Source organism: Ambystoma mexicanum, chromosome 7q (assembly GCF_040938575.1).
Source record: "Ambystoma mexicanum isolate Mex_15411 chromosome 7q, UKY_AmexF1_1, whole genome shotgun sequence".
NCBI lineage: Eukaryota > Metazoa > Chordata > Amphibia > Caudata > Ambystomatidae > Ambystoma > Ambystoma mexicanum.
In genome coordinates, this window is record NC_090941.1 from 748,473,697 (window position 1) to 748,496,012 (window position 22,316).

The 22,316-nt window shown below is 49.0% G+C and overlaps 1 protein-coding gene across 2 annotated transcripts in view; it reads right to left on the reverse strand.

Moving 5' to 3' along the window:
- The window catches only part of ATM (ATM serine/threonine kinase), a 3,046,976-nt gene that overhangs the window by 1,254,554 nt on the left and 1,770,106 nt on the right, over positions 1 to 22,316 (reverse strand). For both annotated transcript variants that reach the window (XM_069640412.1, XM_069640413.1), the window contains one exon: positions 18,435 to 18,567. In XM_069640412.1, coding sequence (XP_069496513.1) covers positions 18,435 to 18,567 — 133 coding nt within the window. The remainder of the gene's footprint in view (positions 1 to 18,434; positions 18,568 to 22,316) is intronic.

The window sequence follows — 22,316 nt, forward strand, 5'->3', positions numbered from 1 at the left end:
GGAGGCGCAGTTGTGGCAGAGTTGAGACAGTCACCACAGTGAACGTTCTGCAGTATCCTTTCGCTGTCTATGAGTGAAAAGGAGTTTCTTGGATAAAATATCCCCCAGACCGCAGAGCGGAGTTGGGCAGAGTTGACACAGTCACCACAGTCTACAAGGTCAAGGCAGCGGTTTGGCTAGGAGATTGTTTGTGGAGCTCCCCCGGGTAAGAGACCGCTGGCTTTAGCTTTTACAATCACTCTACAAACATTGGGTGTAATATTAGCTGTATTCACAATGCTCCTGGTACTTTTGCTGGAGGGCCTCTTTGTGTGCTTTTGGTTTGAATACGCCGTACTTTGACAGTAATGCTGTACTTGCGACCAGCTCCTCGTTGGCTCTGCTCGATTTAGAAGGTCTGCATTTAAATGCGGGAGTGTGGCGCTGTGGTTTTGGTGGCTACCAACACCATAGCCTGCTGATATCCTTTTGACCCTTTTGACCCGATTGTTGCATAATTGGCTACAAAGCAACACCATAGCCTGTTTACTTAGTTCATATTGCTAGATCTGTCTCTTACGGGAACTGGAACTGGAACTCCTGGAATTGGTGCGGGAGTGTGACGTTGCGAATCTGCTGGTAAAGCAACACCATAGCCTGCTTACTTTTGTTGGATTTGTCTCGTCCCAGAATTGGTACTGGAGTGTAGCGTGGCGAGCCTGACAGCAAGCAACGCTATAGCCTGCCTTTTCTCCAGCACTGTTACGACCAACTACCCCTTAAGAATATTAAGTGGAACTGATCATTTCAAATGGGGTGTTTTTTTTAACTTTATTACCTTATTCCAATAGGGTGTATTTTAATTCCGATTTACATCCAGCATCAAATAGTGTGTTTTACACGCTTCATCTCGTTTTATATCTTGCATCAAACAGTGTGTGTTTTTTTTTATGTGTTTATCTCCATCTGCCATCAAATAGTGATTAGTGATTTGTTTTATCTTGATCTATATTGGGCATTAATATCCTGCATCAAATAAATAGTGTGTTTTTTATCTTGGGAACTTGCTTTTAAAACTTGCATCTTTGCAAGTTTTTGCAGATATTGCATTTTTGCACATCCTCCTCCCATTATTCTGTTTGAAATCCTCCAGACTCTCTTCTCCCTCTGATTGTCTGGAGTTGCTGTGTGATACCATCCCCTATAAAATATGGTGGGGAGAGAAAAAAGTGAACCCGGGGGCACCCTGTAATACATAGGTTAGGACAGTGGTTATTGGTACCCTCCTGGACATCACCATGGCGAAGGGTAATGATGGTGTGAACTTGGTCTCTAATGACAAACCCTGTGGTGGTGACTGCGCGGCCTATGCATGCAGTGCCAATCGTGGTGATTTAATTGGCCTGAAAACTCGCCCTCATATTCGGAAATTCATTTACCAGTCCCTGATCGCGGGGCAAAGAATTAGTGATTCTTATTTTGGTAAACTTGTAGGAACTAGTACTAAGATCAAATCGATTGTTTCAACTGTTAGGCAGAAACCTGTGCAGTTCCCTTATGGACCACTGCAAAAGATTTAGGACTACAGGTGGTTAGCAGTAAACCCAATTGGTAGCAGTCTGTACCACCCAGATTTACCTGGTAGCTGTGGCTGAGCAGTCAGACTTCTCTCAAGATGAGTTAGGGAGTATATAGAGTATACACAATAGGTACAGAGACAGAGTAGCACAAGCAAACACTGACCAGAGCTTTGGTGTAAAAGTATATAATTATTTAAAGACACACTTATAAATTACACTAGCACAAAAAGAGGTAAGTAAATTCAACACACAGTCACTATCATATATATACAACCCTGATTACTTATTAGACAAGTCTAAGTGAGAAACACCACTTATTTTCAGACAAAGGTGAGCGCTTAACATAAGATGGCACTCTAATAAGTTATTAAAAAGGGAGGGAAAAAGGCAGAGTTATGAAAGAACACAAATCTCAATACTTTTTAAAGAACCACAGTGAGGCAGGTTAGGCAAGGTCTACTGGGGAGCAAGGAAGTTCAAATGCCAGGCCCACTCTTAGAGAGAGCAAGTGAAATGTGTCCAGAATCACACAGTGGGGTTATGCCAAAAGAGTCTTTGTAAACAGTTCGCAGAAAGATTGAGATCAAGTCAGGAAAAGTTAGTTAACAGGTCCCAGGCTAACCCAGGTTAGAAAGTCGAGGATTTACTGTCACCCCGAACGATCTGTCGCAAGGGAAGCCAGGCGGGACACAGTACTTGAAAGTGGGAAGAACGCTCCAGCGGGGGCAGTTGTTCCTGGTAGCGGGTGCAAGTCGGTGTTTCGTCCAGAGGAAGAGGAGGTCTCGACGTGGAGGAAAGCTGAAGGACGTTGCGCTGCCAGGAAAGAAACCAGCCGCGGAGTTTCCCGGTTACAAGGTACCACCCTTTTCTTTGCGGTAGTTGTAAACCGTGGTAGTCCGGTTGCCGGGGTGCTTGGCACGGGCAAGGCGGCCACGGGATGGTCCAGGAAGGCGAAAAGACGACCAAACTGGTTATCCCCACCAGTCAAAGGAAGAAGACTCTCCGGGCTGGAGATCTCCTCTGTCGTCGGGAAAAGTGTTGAGACGGTTCAGCAGGGCTCCACCGGTGGTGTCGTTGCAGGTCGGCTCAGCTTCTCCCTCCTCGGATTCTTTAGGTCCTGTGGCGACTTCTGAAGTTCCAGTCCCCAAAGCCCTGCTTTTATGCAGAAAAGGCCCATTGATTCAGCCTAGCTGTCACTCAAACATGCTAAGTGGTGAGCCGGGCGGCTCACCACTTGGGCCAATCACACAAGAGTGCGACGAGTTGCCGAGGCAACTCAGTCCAGGGTGCTTAAACCTCCTCCCACACCCCCTGTGGTACCCAGACAGAGTGGCACCACTTTTGGAGGCTTCTGTGGAGAAGCCCGCCAAAAAGTGGAACAAAGGGCTCGACTTGGGTTGGAGTCACAGAAGCAAACACAAACACCATTTTGGAACCAAGTTTCAGCAAAAAATACCAACCAGTGAATTTATATTAATTTAATAAACCAGCGGTATGTTCGAGGCAATTTTAAAAAGTGGTAGCCTCGAACAATGGGAAAATCCCATAGGGATATATTCGCGGTCGAATATAAAAAGTAGTATCCACTGCCACCAGCCAAAACTCGGTCGGAGGGGACTGGACAGTGCCCCCTCGAACAACAGACCCCGGGGCAATCGAATTGCCCCGACCAGTACGTCCACAATATGATGGTTTGTACTGGTTCTGTTCACAATTTGAGACTAGTGAAGCCAATGGTGACTTTACATGCCCTGGGAGACAGTAGTCAGTCCCAGGGTATGGAGTCTATGTTTGGGGGTCGCTACGACACCCCTGGGTTACGGCACGGAGGGTGCTGTGTAACCTATATACCAAAAACACATGAAGCCCTATGGGGTAAAGGACCCCATAGCACATAAAACACATACAAAGTCAAAGGAACACCTCAAATCATGTCTAAGAGTGGGAGAAAAAGAGTCTCACTCTTAGCAGGAGAAAAAAATAAACCCCAAAAATCCAGCAAAGCTGCTGGGGGACTCACTAGGTTTGGGAAATTATCCTTTACACAGAATTCTCCCTAACACTAAACAACCCTACTAACAATTTCCCTTTCTGCATACACCTCTCAAACTCCAAACCAAACACAACCAAAACCTACAGCACAACAAACCGCACAAACTTCACTACATTGCAACAACAAAACAAAAACACACATAGTCTTGCACAACAGTACACAACGACTACCGGCCGCAAACACCACAGGCCCAGCCAACGGACCCACCGGGCTGAGGCCGCCAACAGCACATCACTGCTCTCTTGCACATTTCCTGCTTCCTCCCACTAACTCAACCTCCCCTCCTCTTTCAGAGCCGCCAGAGAGCCAGGGGACCACTCTGGTGGTGATACTGCACGGTACAAATGTCCTTTAACATTAACATAATAAGTACAACCACCGCAGCATATCACACCCATAGTGGCCTACACCTTCGGTGCTTATAAATTTGGTCTTGGCCATGCACCCAAGACTCTAGGCCCTGGCCACAACCACTGCAGCATATCACACCCATAGTGGCTTATAACTTCGGTACTTATAAATTTGGTCTTGTCCATGCACCCAAGACTCTTGGCCCTGGCCACAACCACTATAGCATATGAGTCCCATAGTGGTTTATAACTTCGGTGCTTATAAATTTGGTCTTAGCCATGCATCCAAGACTCTAGGCCCTGGCCACAACCACTACAGCATATCTTTCCCATAGTGGCTTATAACTTCGGTGCTTATAAATTTGTTCTTGGGTGCATGGCCTTCGCCCATGCACCCAAGACTATAGGCCCTGCCCACAACCACCAGAGCATATCGCACCCATACTATCTTATAACTTCGTTGCTTAGAAATTTGGTCTTGGGTGCCGAAGTTATAAACCACTATGGGTGTGATATGCTGCGGTGATTGTGGCCAGGGCCTCGAGTCTTAGGTGCATGGGTGAATGGCCTACGGCCATGCACCCAAAACTCTAGACCCTGGCCACAACCACCGCAGCATAACACACCCATAAATCACACCCATAGAATCAAACATTTTAACTATGCCATATGGGCACTTTTATGTCCGCGAACAATATGAGTGTTCTTAGAACAGTTTCAACTTGCCAACGAACAGTACAGACAGGTATAGTGTGCTCAGGACACCCCCATTTCGTTTACTTACAAACATTTCAGGACACTGCGTGTGTTCTTAGAACAGTTTCAACTTGCTTACGAACAATGAGGACAGGCATAGTGTCCTCAGGACACCCCTATTTTGTTTATTTAAGAAAATCCCAGGACACACAATGTGTTCTTAGAACAATTTCAACTTGCTTACGGACAATACGGACAGGCATAGCGGCCTCAGGACACCCCTATTTTGTTCATTTACGAACATCCCAGGACACTTGATGTGTTCTTAGAACAGTTTCAACTTGCCTACGAACAATACGGACAGGCATAGCGTCCTCAGGACACTCCCATTGTGTTTATTTACGAACATTTAAGGACACCACGTGTGTTCTTAGAACAGTTTCAACTTGCCTACGAACAATACGGACAGGCATAGCATCCTCAGGACACCCCCCATTTTGTTCATTTACGAACATTTCAGGACACCGCGTGTGTTCTTAGAACAGTTTCAACTTGCCTACGAACAATACAGACAGGCATAGTGTCCTCAGGACACCCCGATTTTGTTTATTTACGAACATCCTAGGACACTTGATGTATTCTTATAACATTTTCGACTTGCATGCGAACTATACGGACAGGTACCGTGTCCTTAAGAGACCCCATTTTCATTAACTACGGACATTAAGGACAGCGATGCTGTTCGCGGTCAGAACGAACACAACAGGGGTGCCTGCCACCTAAATAAATACAACATTTGACCCATCTCTTACTCCCCCATCCTCCCCAAACAGTCTTACATGCCAACACACTTAAATAAATAGTATTTTTCCACCAGGATTCACCGCGCTGTCCGCGGATGTCCGCGGATACAAGATTAGCGGGCGTGCCCGGAAAATCTGACACACCACACGTTCTCAACCACCCAATCAGCGAGCACGTTGAATGTCCGTGTACATGACGCGGATCGCCCAGCCAATCGGGGCCCTGTCCGCTGAGTGAACAGGGAAGTGCGTCCACGGAGCAGACATAGATATCACACATTTTTTTGCCTTACGTTTTAGTCATCTAAAAAAAACTACTGGACGGATTTACACCAAATTAACAAAAGCACGCTTTCGGGACCAAGCCGCCGCCCCTGCCGCAAATTTGGTGTAAATCCGTCCAGCGGTTTGGGCTGTAGGCGTAAGCAAAGTTTTTTCCCCATTATGTCTATGGGAAAAACATAAGTTTTGGGACCCCCCCTATAACTTTGCCCCCTTTCCCCCGCTGGACCAAACCTTATCAAACTTTGCAAAACAATTCAGAGAGGGCCATATACTTTTTTTTGCAAAGTTTGGTGAGGATTCTTCCACGGAGAGCAAAAGTTATAAGCCACCCAAAAAGGGCTCTTCCTATGGAAACAGCAACTTAACCATAACTACACAGCCACTAGCATGGCTGTGTAATATATTATATATATATATAGTATGACTATGCCCCATACCTTAGTCGCACCTTTTTTCCCCGGGCTCGACCGCTGCAGAGGTAATTTTCTTTACAAATGAATTAGAAAGACAAGCAACTTGCCAGACAGAAAAAGATCACTCTAGGATCATCACCGCGTAGCCTCCTTCCGAGAAGAGGCCTCACCGACTGCTAATGCTTTCTGAGTGGGGATGAATGGGCGGGATGAGGAATCTGTGGGAGAAGTATCCATAGAAAGAACATTACGGTTTCCTCTTTCACCATCTGACTTTGCTGACTTCTTCTCCTCTAAGATACTCACCTTGCGCCAAAACATTCTACACTCCCCTCTTACTCTCCCCCTTCCCCATCTCCCAACAGCCCATCCTCCTGCATGTCTAATTTCACCCCTGTCTCTCATTCTGATGTTTCCCTCCTCCTGTCCAAAACTCACCCTACTGCTGCCCCCTCTGATCCTCTACCAACCCCTCGGATTCCCAAAATATAACCTCTTCTCATACCTTACCTGACCTCTTTCTTTAACATCTGACTACTGCTACCTTTCCATCAGCCTTCAACCATGCTACTATCATCCCCATCTTGAAAAAAACCCTCAGCTAACCCCCTCCTGGCTTCCACCTTTCGCCCTATCTCGCTTTTACCATTCCTCTCGAAGCTCCTTGAACACCTAGTCTACTCCCAACTCTCAGCATTTGTCTCCAACCTCTCTCTCCTCCCCCTACTCAATCTGGATTTCGCCCCAAACATTCTACTGATACTGCTCTCACCTCCGTTCTCAACTCCCTCCTCACTGCTTGTTACGCCAAACACTCTTCCGTTCTCCTTCTCCTCAACCTCTCTGCCGCCTTTGACACCGTCAAACACACTTTACTCCTCAACACTCTTTCCTCCTTTGCCATCTCTTGGGGCGGCCGCTCCTCCCTAACCCACTCCCTCAACTTCGGTGTTCCCCAAGGATCCGTGCTTGGCCCTTTCCACTTCTCACTTTACACCTCCTTTCTAGCCACAATCATCTCTTCCTTTGGTATCTCTCACCACTTCTATGCCGATGACAGCCAGCTCTTCCTTTCCTTCTCTTCCTTCACTCCTGACATCCACCTCAAACTCGCTTCCTGTCTCACTACTATCAAAGCCTGGATGTCCTCCCACTTTTTCACCCTAAACAGTTTTATTCCTTCCTGCCAACACACTTCTTCCTCCCTTCCCCACTCCATCCATCCTCTTTCCCCCTGCCCAACTACCCAACTCTGCCTTTGCCCGCAATCTCGGCTCTTACTTCTCCTTTATTCACCATATCTCTCTTACCTCCCGTGCTTGTCGCTAACATCTCGAAAATGTTCGCAAAATCCGATCCTCCCTCACCTTCCACGCCACCAACCTCTTCATTTCTTCCCTTATCTTTTCTCGTCTCTTCTACTGTTCAGCTCCCCTCTTTGGCCTCCCCGCCTCTCATCTTGCCCCCTCAAATCCCTCTACCATTCTGCAATCCGCACTCTCTGCTCCCTCTCTCCTCATAAATACATCTCCTCTTCGCTTTCCTCACTTGGCTGGCTTTCCTTTCACTCTCAACTCAAATTCAACTTCCTCTGTCTTGTCTTTAAATCTCTTCATGATCTTGCCCCTCCCTACCTTTCCTCCCTCCTCTCTTTCTACTCCCCCTCTCGCCCCCTCCGTTCTGCTGACCACTTCCTACTCACTGTCCCACCCGCACCTTGTGCCCCTTCCTGCTTCTGCTCCTTCCAGATCCTTGCCCCACTACACTGGAACTCCTTACCTCTCCCTATCCGCTCCATCGCCTCATACTCTTCTTTCCGCTCCTTCTTAAAATCCCACCTTCTTCAATCTCCCTCCTGACAGCTCCCTACTACTCCCTCCCCTGCTTCTCACTTACTGAGGTTTTTAATCTAATGATCTCCGCAAATTGTTCTTCATGCTGTTCTTGGTTATATGACTCATGCCTTGTATTATATTGCTTCCAATGTACTCATGTTTTATGTAAAGCACTTTGGCTTAAAGCGCTACATAACATTTAATAAATACAAATACAAGAGCAAGTTTACTACCGCTGTTAACGTTCTTTCGACTGGATTGTGTCCTCCAATGTATTCCTCATCTTATGATAGACTCCCAAAGTAGTGTTAAGTTTTGGAAGAGGGAGTACAAATTTTAAGTTTTAATGTTTGTCATGGATTGAGTAGAAGACCGTATTCCCAAATCCTCCTCCCTGGCTAGAGGATGAGTCCAGACAGTAATTTGTTACGAAAGTGTGGATGGTAGACCAAGTGGCTGTTGCACAAATGTCCTTTTTTAGGCACCCCTCCTTAGAGAGCGGAAGAAGTTGCCATACCACGCATGGAGTGGGCTCTTAAGCCGTCTGGGGAATCTTTCCCAGCCAATATGTAGCATTCAGAAATGGCAAGATAAGGTTTGTTTAGTCATTGAAAGACCCAGTTTGTGGCAAGTATAGCCAATTAAAAGTTGGTCATGCTGACGTATCTTCGTTAAATGAGAAATGTAAAAGCTCAAGGTTCTTCTTGGATCAAGTCTATGTAGACTTTCCTCTTCCTTGCTAGGATGAGGAGCGGATAGAAAGTTAGAAGCACAGCTTTCTGGGCTAGATGGAATTCCGCCAATTTTTGGGGAAAAATTAATAGTTGCTCACCGTAGTGACTAATGTACTCTTAGTCCATAGTCCCCTTTCCTCCATACTGCATGGGCGTCCCTCGCTAGGGATGGGAGACGGAACCTTTTTCACCAGAAAAAACCTACTTCCATTTTAAATTTAGAGGCGTGCGGCCCTGGGAGCATGGCCTCCCCTGACTTTGCCCACCAGCGTCACTCCTCAGTCCCCACTGACGCTTTGACAATATTTAACATTGCCTAATGACACCAAAATTATTAGGGGAGAGGATAGTGGGACGTATGGAGGAAAGGGGACTATGGACTAAGAGTACCTTAGTCACTAAGGTGAGTAACTATTAATTACTCTTGCGTCCCGTCCCCTTTCCTCCATACTGCATGGGCAATTACAACTGAATGTAGCCCGCTGATTCCACTGAACAGCCAACGTAGTCTGCCATGTCCAGGCCAGTCTGCAATGACTGCCTTGCCACCTCCTTCCCATCTTTCACCTGCTGTACAAAGCCATCCTGCATTTCCCCTTCTGGGATGTATTGGGTTGCTTGTTCCACTGCCTTCCAGAGGCCAAACAAATACTTCGCAAACCCGGAGGACACTTTGCCCGGCCTTCAGGGCCATGCTGCCAGATGTACATTTTTTATTTGCGACAGCATCTAGACTCTTGCCTTCCCTGTCAAGGGGCAAGTTTGAGGTTGATGAAGCTGCCGTGGTGGTGCTGCACAGCGGACCGGAGGGATAGAACAGGGCCGCTACAATAAAGAGGCTATCGGATCAGCTATTGTCCGTTTCAGAGACATGTGCCTCTCCACAGTGGGACCCCTTGTCCAAGATGTTGGTTAACTCATAACCCTGAGCTGGAACTGCCAAAGCATTCAACCCTCGGGTGTCAACCACCCTGTTTACTAGCAGCCTAAACTTGGTATGTACACAGGTGTAAGGTTGGGATCGCTGGAACTCCACATCCGGGGATTTATCTAACCATGCATCATGCAAACCCTGTGCTAAGGTCAGGAGGTCCGCTAGGTCGTCAAAATAGTCGACGCCACCTGCCTCGGAATGAATTGGATCAACATCTCCTTGGTCCCCCCCAACACCTTCCCATCGGCACTGAATATCTAATGCATGGATCAGAAAAAGTCGGACCGGGAAAGAAGGAAGAATTAACGATCACTAATAATCTGCGTCAGGGGCCTAGCCTACGACGTCAAAGGGGTGGCAGCCATCACCGTCCGGGTTTTGGGCACTGAAGGTGCGCAGCGAATGCCTGAGGCTCACAGGAAGGTCCCGGGGTTGAGGGCTTAGCCGTCTTCTTAGGTGCTGAGCTCAAAGGCTCCTTCAATGCTTGCGTGGGATCAGGGGTGCAGAGCGCTGATAAAGCCACAGGGGCACGCTTTTTGGGGGGGTACCCGCATCTACCGCTGCCTTTTCAAACATCGAAAATATTTGTGCTTTGATTTCCTCCCATTCCTGACAGGTCGTAGGCCCTGCCAAATGCTTACTGTGCTCCGACGAGGAGTCTGAATCACGTTGGTGCCGATGACGCCTCTTCTTTTTACGGGATGATGACGAGGAAGAGTGGCTCCGTGAGTGGGAGCGCTTCTTCGTCTTGCGCCAATGTCTTTCTTTTTCCTTCTCGGGGGTAGGGCCTTCTGTGTCAGCCTCTGAGGATCGAACAGACGACTGCATCAGAGATTCTGATGGTGGTTGGCCAAACGCAAGTTTGGATGCCTGCTCCCGAAGAGACTTCGGATTCATTTTCGTGCATGAATAGCACCCCTCAGGGTCCTGACCCGTGCCGGGGAAGGAACAAGTTACTTACCTGTAACTGTTGTTCTCCAGCATGGGTCTGCCATGGATTCACTTGCTCATGAATATTCCCCGTCGTCAGGCTAGGAATCCTCGGTAAAGAAAAAATCAATTTCAGTTTCGTTTCTGAACTGTCTTTATACTAGTAACCAATCACTGGTCTCTGAGTCATACTGTCCCCAGCCAATGACTGCCCTCTACCTAAGACCCTCCTCTGGCAGTCATCTTTAGATTTGGTAGCACGTAAAGTGGCAGTAGGACCAAGAGAAGAGCCGCAGAGGGGTTTGAGGGAGGGTTTGCATGTGAATCCATGCCAGACCCATGCTGGAGAACAACATTTACAGGTAAGTAACTTGTTCCTTCTCCAGCATGGGGTCTGGCATGGATTCACATGCTCATGAATACAAGAATACATAGCAGTACACACATGCACAACCATGGGAGGGGGCAAGGCTCAACATTAAGCATTTCAACAACTCAACATTAAGCATCTCTTACCTCCTCACCAGGCTCACCTTCAAGCGAACAGGTTGCGCAGCACTGCCTGGCCGACTCTGGACTCATCTCTGGAATCCCGGTCGATGCAGTAGAATCTTGTGAAGGTGTGTGTTGACCTCCACGTAGCAGCCCTGCATATGTCCAGCAGGGGCACACCAGACAGGAACGCCGTGGTAGCAGCGATCACTCTGGTAGAATGGGCTTTCGGACAGCCGGCAACGGTGGGTTTGCCAACCAGCGACAGTGCATGATGCAGCCGGAGAGCCATCTGGACATCGAAGCCTTCGAGAGGGCCTTCCCCTGGTTCACAGGTCCAAAAGTCACAAACAGTTGTGATGTCTTCCGAAAACTCTTTGTGCGGTCCACGTAGAACTTCAGCGCTCTCGCCACATCCAGCGAGTGCAAAGTCCTGTCAGCCGGCGACGAACGGGATGGGAAGAAAATAGGTAACACCAAGGGCTTGTTGAGATGGAAGCCCGACGGCACCTTGGGCATGGAGGGGTGTGTCCTCAGCACTACCCTCGTCTCGTGGAATGTCAGGTATAGAGGTTTACAGGATAGGGCCTGGATCTCTCCCACTCGTCGCACGGAGGTGATGGCCACAAGAAACGCTGTTTTCCATGATAGGAATTTCAACGGTGCCGAATGCAGAGGCTCGAATGGCAGGCCCATGAGTCTGGTTAGCACCACGTTGATTTCCCACGCCGGGGCTGGGGCCTTCAACGACAGGAACGAGCAGAACAATCCTTTCATGAACTCCTTCACTAGTCAGTGAGACCACAGCGACGACCGCCCCGGAGTTCTGGTGTAGCGGGAGATAGCCGCCAGATGGATCTTGATGGAGGCATGTGCCAGCCCCGCCCTGGCCAGTGATAGCAAGTAGGGCAGCACTTGAGGGGCCATAATCCGTAGAGGGTTGATCTTCTGTGCACAACACCAGACAGTGAACCTCTTCCATTTATGCCCGTAGCACTTAAGAGTCGAAGACGCCCTGGCCTTTGCAAGGACCTCCTTGCAGTCCGCCGGAATATCATAGCCTCTGAACTCTAGTGCTGCAGGAGCCAGGCCGAGGTCCAGAGATCCCGGGTCGTGATGTAGGATGGCGCCTCCTTCACTGGCGGGAAGATCCGCGTCCGTCGGCAGTTTGACTGGGGGGGCGCTGACAAGTCCAGAAGGTCCGGGAACCATATCTGCCTCGGCCATGCCGGTGCGACGAGGATCATCCTGCACCGGGACCGTCTGTGTTGACTGATGAGTCGCAGAAGCAACGGCAACGGTGGGAACACATACAGGAACAGGCCGTCCCAGGGGAATGAGAAGGCATCACCCATGCTCCCCGGCTGGGGAAACCTTCTGGCGAACCTCTGACACTTGGCGTTTGTCGCCGTCGAGAACAGATCTATCTGGGGATTGCCCCATAGTCGGAATAGCAGATCCACTTGATCCTGCCGTAGTTCCCAATCGTGGCACGAGCGCAGCGAGTCGGTGACGGTGTTCTTTACTCCCGCCAGGTGGAAGGGTACCAGGAACATCCCTTGGGCAACGGCCCAGTGCCACAGATCCTGCGCTTCCTTGGATAGTGCTGGGGATCTGGTGCCCCCTTGCTTCCAGATGTACAACATCGTGGTGGTGTTGTCAGTGAAGACCCTCACCATCTTGCCCTTGAGGGACGGGAGGAAAGACCTGAGGGCCCAGAACACGGTTCGGAGCTCCAGGACGTTGATGTGTAGTGACCTCTCCTCCGGGAGCCAACGGCCTCTTGCGTGGAGATCTCCGGTGTGCGCTCCCACTTTCCAGGGAGGCGTCTGTCATCACCCGATGTGTCGGGGTCTGGAAGTCCATACCTGCCGCGAGACGCGCACTGTTGACCCACCACCGGATTGCTTGGCGGAATGTCTCGTTGAGGAAGATCTGGTCTTTGAAGCTGCCCGCTGCTTGCATCCAACGGGCGTCGAGGAACTCCTGCAGTGGTCGCATCCGCAACCTGCATAGGCGCACGAGGTAGATGCACAATGACATTATGCCGAGTAGGGACTTGATGGACCTCACCCTGGCCATGTCCATGGTCAACAGCCGTTGTACCTGGCCCAGGATGGCCTTCGTCCTTTCCTCCGACGGCGAAGCCAATCGCGCCACTGTGTCAAGTCTGGCTCCCAGGAACAGGGCGTCGTGCGACAGTACCAAGTGGGATTTCGCAAAGTTGATCGAGAATCCCAGATCTGTGAGCAGTTGGACGGTCTTTGCTATGTGATCGACAGCGAGTTCCCTTGACTTTGCTTGGTTGAGCCAATCGTCCAGGTAGGGGTAAACGTGGATCCCTTGCAGGCTCAGCCGTGCCGCTACCGATGCCAGGCACTTGGTGAAGACCCTGGGCGCCGACTTCAAACCGAAGGGCAGGGCCTTGAACTGGTAGTGTCACCCCTGGACCATGAATCATAGGAACTTTCGATGTCTTTCCGTATTGGGATGTGGAAGTAGGCATCCTCCAAATCCAGCGACGATAGGAAGTCGCCCTCCTCCAGCTGTACCAGCACGTGCTGAAGGGTGACCATCCAGAATTTCTGGGACTTGATGTATTTGTTTAGACGACGAAGGTCTAGGATGGGTCGCCAACCGCCGGTCTTCTTTCAGAAGAGGAACGACTGCAAGTACACTCCGGGGCCCCAGAGCCTCTTCGGGACAATTTCTATCGCGCCCTTTTTTAGCATTTTTCGTACCTCCAGAAGTAGCTGTAGCACGTGGTTTTCCTTCCTGGCCACGGGTGGTAGACGGGGACTCTTTCTTTGGAATTCCAGAGTGTGCCCGTGGGCCAGCGCGTCCAGCAGCCAACGGTCGGTGGAGATGGACTCCCACGCGCTGACGAATTTTGCCAGCCGGCCTCCCACCGGGGTGCTTGGGTGGGGGCCTGACGTCACAGCCGGTTCAATCTTGCTTCTCCGAGGCCTTGGCGCCTTGGCCTCCTTGGCGACGACATCGTTCTCCGGCCTTGCTGCGGCCTCTGTAGGCCTCCTGTGACAATGAGCGGGCCGCTTGGCGGTACAAAGAGGAACCACCACCAAATCCTTTGGAGGCATCTTGAGACTTGCCTCTGGGGGTCTGAAAGGGCGGTCGTCATTGAGAGAACCCAAGGCCCGGGCCGTCTCGGTGTCCGCCTTGATGGCCTGCAGTGACTCGTCCACTGCCTTGCCAAACAGGTTGTTCCTGTCGAAGGGCATGTCCAGTACCATGGTCTGAACGTCCTGACGGAAGTCGGTGGCCTTGAGCCAATGGCGCCGACAAAGGCAAACGCTGTTGCCCATCTGTCGAAATCCAGTGTTGGCGATGTCCGTGGCCACCGTGATGGCGTTGTCCGACAACACCTCTCCTTCCTGTAGGATTTCAAGGGCCTCCGCCCTCTTGTCGTCTGGCAGGAAATCCAGGAGGGGAGCGATCTTGAACCACAGCTCCCTGTCGTAGCGTGCCACGATCGCAAGGGCGTTGGCCGATTTGATGGTCGTCGCCACTGGCGTCCAGCTTCTTCCCCTCGCCGTCCGGTGGGGAAGTGGAAGTTGATGCCGTCGCCCCTGCCGACTTCTTCTTGGCCGTCACGGAGACTACTGAATACGGGGGCGGCTGAGCTCTGAGGCACATCGGGGCGGAATCCGGGATCCGGTAATTCTTCTCATACCGGTCCCTCTTCGCAGGAGCTGTGGACGGGTTCTTGAGTAACGATAGTCCTTCGTCCCAGATGTCATCCAGTAACGGCACTGAGAGGACTGTCTTCCTCTTGGCCTCCTGTCGTTGGTAGAGGAAACCTTCCTTCTTCTGCTCTTCGGGACAAAGCTGGAAAAGCTCTGATGCCCTGGCGATCATGGCGTGAAAGGAGACAATTTTGTCGGCAGGGGAGGCCCGGGCAGGGGGTGATGAGAGATCCGTCCCGTCGTTACCACTGTCGTCGTCCGTCGCCGTCGCCCCTGTTCCCGTTTTATCCCTCGGAGGAGGGGAAGGAGCTGAAAGCTGGAAAGGCAGGAGGGAAGGGGGGTATGGATTTAGCTCTGCTTGTTCGGTGGGCTCCCCGACGGTCCAGGTGCCACTGTATCGTCCACTGGGGGTAAGGGTAACCTCGTCCGTATCTCCGTACACAGGGTCTGGATGGCCATCAAGATCGCCCTCGAGTTGTCTTGTGGCATAGGCATCAGTTGCGACGGCCGGGGCATGGGATCCTCCGTATCCTACACGGCCCGCGGCTCCTCGTCGGCTACACCATCGCTCTCTACGTCCGCCTCGTCAGGATCCCTCCCGTAGGACCAGACTTCCTCGAACTTCTTGTCCAGGATATTTTTGACAGCTCATCTTCGGAGGTGGTATCTGTGTCTGTTATGGCTAACGTGCCCCCCCCTCTTTCTTGTCCCGGAGTTTCACGGGGGTCTTCTCGATAGGTTGAAAAGATGATTCCCTCCGGGGTGGCAGGAGAACTCTAGGCCCAGAAGTGGATTCCACTGGGTTAGCCTCCGCAGGCTTCTCCAGGGCCGCCATGACTCCTTCAATCAAGGCCTTCGCTGGGTGAATCAGGGCCTTCACGAACTTGGCCGCCTCAAGGGCCTTCACCTTAGGGGGAGGGTCACCGCCTCGCCCCCCCCCGAACCTCTTGGCTTTCTCCATCGTCCCGAAGCTTACCCGGGTTCTCAGATTTCCTTTTCCCCCAAGCCAGAGTGTTGGCTCGTGGTTGATGGCGTCGGGGACATAGCGCCCTGCCTGGCAGCCGAGGAGCCCGAACCAACGGCGTTCCCGGTGCCCGTGGACTTGCGATGCTTTGCCTTATGTTGGCCCCCGTCGCCGGAGCACCCTCAAAGGTCTTAGAAGACCGCTCTGACTTATTCTTCTTCTCATCTGCTGCTGGGCTCTTCCCTTCCAGCCAGTTAGTGAGTCGAGTGTGACGGTCCTTCAATGTCCGGACGGACATGTTCTTACAGAACGCGCAGTCCTCCTCCATGTGGGACTTGTCGTCGTGAAGGCAGTAGAGGCACCGGGAGTGCTCATCCTCCTTGAAGACATTCTGTAATCCACATCCAGGGCAGTTCCTAAACAGCTTGATCCAGTAGCATTGTGTCCTCTTTGTCCTGGGGCATGTCCACACGGGATAGGCCTCAAAGAATCTTCCGGAATCCTCCAGGAAGAGAAACTTGATGAAAATTCGCCCTTTAGGGGCTTAGAAAAATTCCGAAACGCTTCACCGTTGATCGGAAGAAGAATCGGTGGAGCTTGAGGCTCGATTGACCAAAAAAAATAAGAGAAAACTCTTAGGAAAAAAGGCAAAACGCAGTAAAAGCTCGAGAGCTATAGCACGAGGACTCCAAACACTTGAACTTGCGGTAAAAATCTGAAGACGGCTGCCAGAGGAGGGGCTTAGGTAGAGGGGAGTCATTGGCTGGGGGCAGTATGACCCAGAGACCAGTAATTGGTTACTAGCAGAAAGACAGTTCAGAAGCAAAACTGAAACTGATTTTTTCGTTACCGAGGATTCCCAGCCTGATTCCCAGCCTGACATGAGCATGTGAATCCATGTCAGACCCCATGCTGGAGAACCACACAAAGATATCGTGCGGTTCTGTCATCGACATCTTCGAAAGCAACAATCCGTGCAATGCTTAAACCCGAAATATGGTGCGTGGACATCTTGCAGTCGACAAAACTATCAAAACGGACAAAAAATGTGTTTACGTAGAGTCAAGGACTCGATGAAACACTATGTTCCTCAAGAGCAGCGTGTCTAAAGCGCAGAAAAAAGGCAACTGAGGTATGGGGCCTAGTGACGCAGTATATATACACGATGCCTGATGTAACGTTCGCAGCCGAAGATCGATCACCGAGCAAGATGGGACGACAATCGATGGCCTAGTCGAGGTCCACAACGCCCCCCTGTCGAAGTGTATTCTGAGCAGCAGAGCTGGATGAGGATATCTATCAAATGAGGAATTTGCGGGAGAAAGGCAATCCATTGAAACAGGAGTCACAATTAGGCAAAAATAGGTTCATGGCACCAGAGAAGCATTGGTATGGGAGTGCTCACAAAATGAGACTAAAGGTAAAAAAGTGTGATTTTACCCCGAACATGGTTCTACTGTTATTTTTCTGCCCAATGGAAACTGCTCTTCCAAAAAAAACTGCCGTTTTCGGCAATCCACAAACCCCCATGCCACATTACCCTGCCCCACTCCCCCCTTTCCTGCCGTCATGTCCTCCACGCTTGCACGCCCCACTTGCCTTGACCTAAGCAACCATGGCATCCTCCACCAAACCACCTCCCACACCCCACCCTAACCCAATCCCACAGGCCCCATCAAATACTTACCTACCACACTGCTGGTCCCCTTAAACCTCCCTCTTCTGGGCATGCCCGCCTATTGAGAGGAAGTCTACTCACTCTGGTTTTTCATGGTTACTCCCTTTTAGAGGCTGTTAGTAAAAGCGCTAAAAAGACCACACACCCAGCAACACACGTACTGACAACTGCCGAAGCAAACGGGTGAACAATACTTTGAAGATTAAAATGTGTTTCTCCATTTAGCAAAAGGAGAACAGATTGTCAATTAAGCTACATATTCATAAACAAATGCTTTGATGCAAGAATTAATTAAACTGAATGGATGGTTGCCTATATTCTTCCCTGGAGACATGTGCCCTAGAATTAGCTTTGCAGTTCTGCATTACTTGGCAGAATGGAAGGTTTCACATCTTTGAATGCAGGACATTATTATTGCACTTTCATTTAGCACAAATAGCTCCATAAAAGAGAGAAAACAGCATGTCTGATCAGAATTTTGACAGTTGCATAGAATAACAGTGCTATATAAAATCCTAGATATGCAAGTCTGCTTGAAAGAGACTGTTGCTGGTGGTCAATGGGGTATGTTTCTTTAGTCCTCATTCTGATAGGTTCCTACATGTACAGCTGGATTTGTTTTCCTTCAAAATGGGTCTTGCAACATGGGATTTAGGTGCCATTAGCTAACTCTGCTTATGAGCAAAGGGCCCTATTTTATTGCATGATTATTACCTTCTGGGCCCTCAATTGTCTTCAGTACACTGTTAAACACAATTAAGGAAAAGGGTAAAAGATAACTTGAATACATACTTTGGGCACTAACATATACATTGTTGGCAGTGTTGCACCAAAGCTGGTCAACCAGTTTCTTATTTTATTTTTTTGACTTGTCAGTCAAAGCCCAAGGCATTTTTGCATTGGTCAGTCGGTGTCAATATTGGTGCACAACTGCCTGGCACTGCTGCATTTTATGTACTCTGGCATGTGACATATAATAATATCTACATCATGTAAACTTGTACCTCTAAAGAATTTCAAAAGTTCTTTCATCTGATTCTTATGTTCTTCCAATTGTTTCTTCACATCATTTAGTCCTTCCAGCCTAGTCAATGGCAGTGAATCGCAAACACTGACTGACAAAAAATGGTTTATTTCCTGAAAGAGATGAAAAATAAAATTAAAAGCCATAATCGTTCTTTTACTAATACAATCTTAATCACCTTACTCCAGGAGTTCGCAATGTCCTGGCTGCAAGACAATGCACAGAAACATTATTTTCACAGTAAAAAAACGGAAAAAGAGGTTTCTGGTATATATGCACACTCAAACTATGTGCTTTATAACACTGGCAATGTGATATCCTGATTAATATGAAAATCGGACACAACTTTGGGTGGAAGGGATGGGTTTGTCCTAAGGACCCCCTTATCCCGATAATAAAGTTAGATTCGGCTCCTCAGCTGAAAGAGCCTGCAATTCCCTTATGTGGCATGCTGAAGTAATTGTCACCAGGAATGCAGTCTTCCAGGACAACAAGCATAGCTGCACGGACGCCATGGGCTTGAAGGGCATGTGCGCAAGCGCAGTTAGCACAACTTTGATATCCCACAACTCAATAGGGTGTCTGATTGGTGGAACCAGGTGGGTCAAACCCCAAAAGTGCTGTTTGATTAATGGGTTGGCGAATTAGAACACCTTGTCTTTGTTCAACAAGTAGGCTCCAATAGCTGCTACACAGTGCTCCAGATAAGATTTGAAAGTGAGAGTATTTTACTACCTATTTTTTAAAGTTAGGAGTAAAATGATTGTTTAGGGAATAAATATGTAATTGCAATTCCCCAATGGGAATATTTTATAAGCAAGTAAAAATATGTTTTACCTGGAAAACTGAAATCTTTTTGTAATAATTATTTCTTTTGCACCTAGTTATTTATGCACATTAAAAGATACATGTTTACGTCTTCTGATCAGGCAGTAATAATAGCTTTTTCTTCCTGTTACTATATAGACTATGGGTCCATACATATCCTCGATGCTTTGTGGATGAAAGCATGGGCACAATGTTCCATGTGTCTGTCTCCCACTTATTGTTAGGAGAATTTTTACTCCCTATTTGTATTTTTTAGGAGTATGCTCCTATATTTAGGGAGTAAAAGTGGCCGATATACCCCTAATCGTTAATGCTGCTGCTACGTATGTCCGTTAAGAGGCTACATGGGTCCCTGTTGGAATAAAGTTAGACAGGAAAGAGAGGATATCATCAATGGATGTTTGTAGTGTGTTTTGGTCTTTAGCCAGCACCATTGGCAAAATTGCATCTATTTACTCCTGTAATTCCGATTGTTGGGCATGTGTGCATGAAACTGGCACCCTTGAACATTATGGGACTGTAGGAGAGTGAGAGGATTCTGGCTAGAATTTGTTATGATCTGTGGGAAGGTTCTGGCAGCGAGGTTTGATTTTGATTTCAAAATGTTGGTTCTGGGAAGTGATGAGATATTGGATGGGCTCAATACATGCCAGAAAAAGTGGGTGTTCAGAGGTGCTATGATGGGGAATAAATTAATCTTGTCTGGTTGGAAGTCTGCTACACCTTTGAAAATAGATGTTTGGATCACAGAAATACATAATGTAGCGGAGCTCGAGAGAGTGTTGTATAGAAGGGAAAGGAAACTTGCACTGTTTGAGAAGATCTGGGGGAAGTTTCTTTCAATGTACTAGATTTTAAATGTGTAATTTGTGAACTTGGGGTGGGGGGAGGGAGGTATGCTGGGGAGGCTTTATTGAATGTACAGATGTTGTATATAGTTCATTTTGTCTATTTTAGTCTGATGAGTTATTTTTTTCTTCAGTATTTATGTAAATCTAAAAGTTTTTTTTTAAACAAAAAAACGATTTACTCCTGTACTGAGAGTGTGTGGAGGGTTTCCCTAGATGCTCCCATTATTTTGAGGTTCACATCCTAGAGGCCACGATGAGAGTAAGCTATCTTCTCAGATGACATGGCGCCAAGGACAGCGATTGAGGGCCAGGATGTAACACTTTGCTTTCTTGATATTGAAGTAGATTCGGATGGAGATTGAGAGGCGGTCCACCTGCCATGATCAGCTGATCTGAAAACCACTCTCTCTTTGGCCAATGCAGGGCGATGAGAAGTAGCTCTGCTTGGCTGGAGCTTGTGAATTTTTGCAGAACCCTCGGATGAGAGGCAGGGAGGGAAAAACGTAAGCAAAGAGGTTGTTCCATGATACTGATAACACATACCCCATGGATTCCCTCCCTCTCCCCTTCCACAAGACGTTTGCTATTTTTCTGAGTTGCAAACGTGTCCATCCATGGGTGCCCCTTAGACGCAAATATTTCCTTGATTACCTCAACATTAAGCTCCCGCTTGCGGTTGGTAGATGACCGTCTACAGAGTTTGTCTAACTAAGCATTTTCATCCTACACCAGGTGAGCAGCCTGCTGTCCTGGTGCGTGCTCCAAAACCACTGGAACTGATAGGCCCACCCCATTCATTGACACCCAGTAGGGCTTATCAAGCCCAAAAGGAGTGTCGCAGAACCTCCTGTACTCAGTCCTGACGCCATTGGCGCCAGGCTCATAAGATGGTTTGAACCATATGGACTACTTACTTAGCCTAGTGAGGCTGAGCCTTCCTGCATATCCAGGGCGTGGCCGAGGGACTACTTTACCTGAAAGGGAGGGTATGGTCAAGGGAATACTTGCAAGGCTATTTAAGCCACACCCTGCAGGCAGAACACGCTTCGTGTTATTTTACACTCCTGCTGCGCAACGCTCACCGTGTCTGCTCTGCCCTCGAGCTTCCATCCATCGGTGCATGAAAGAAGAAAGAGAGAAGAACAAGTGTTATTACAGCGACAAGGGCCTTACCTGCAATTCTCATCCATCGGTCTCGCCTTCAGCTGATCTTCGGATCCCCGTCCTTGTTGGGAAGAGGGCATCCGCGCATGCATCCAATACTCACCCGGGGATCTGAATTCCTCCGGAATACGTCGGAGCGGTTCTTACATTCTTCATGGTAGGGCCGCGCCTGCATAGAAGGAACAGAAACAGCAGGTTAGTCGCGCACAAAAAAACAAACAATTATTCAGCCATCCAGCGCCACTCACCCGCGCTAGTACTCACCTGGAGGTAACCTGCTCAGCATCCTAGGAGAGTCAATTCTTCATCCAAACCTCTGCACGAAACCACGCCTGCAAGAAAGACAAAACGCGATTAAACCTTGGGAAATAAAGACATTGTGCACCTATTCCAAGCATCCATTGGCATAGAGACTTACCTGCTTCACCCAGATATTCCGGACACTGCAACAGCCACTCTGGACCAGTGAAGTAACTGTGTCTGGGGAAAGACTGAGCTTACTGCGCCCCTGCTGAAAGTCAAGCAGGACGCAGAGCCAACCTCACAAAACTCAAAGGTGAGCCAGAAGAGGAGTTGGGCATCAGGAGGTTGAAGGAGGTGGAGACCAATCCAGCCCCGCTCAATAGCTAATATCTAGTTTCAACATTGCAGACAAAAGCCTCCTGGGGTGATAACAGGGGGAGCAGATGGAGTTAGTTATCATCATCATAACACCAGAGCTACGCCAGTGGAGACATCATTTGTACGGCTACGTGCTACGCCCACGTGGAGACCAGGTGAGTGTGACAGAACGCGAACCCTTCTACAAAATCTCTACCTGGGCGTCATGGAAACCTCTGAGACAGACCAATTAGCCCAGCTTTTGGGGGAACTCAGGGCCGAGGTACATTCGGCCTGGCAGGAGACCAATGCTTTAAGGAGAGAATTGATCGTGGCCAAAGATCGTACCGATGAGCTCGATAGACAATTGCTTCAATCCCAGGCGGGGCAAACACCGTTACCAGGAGTGGGGTCAACGG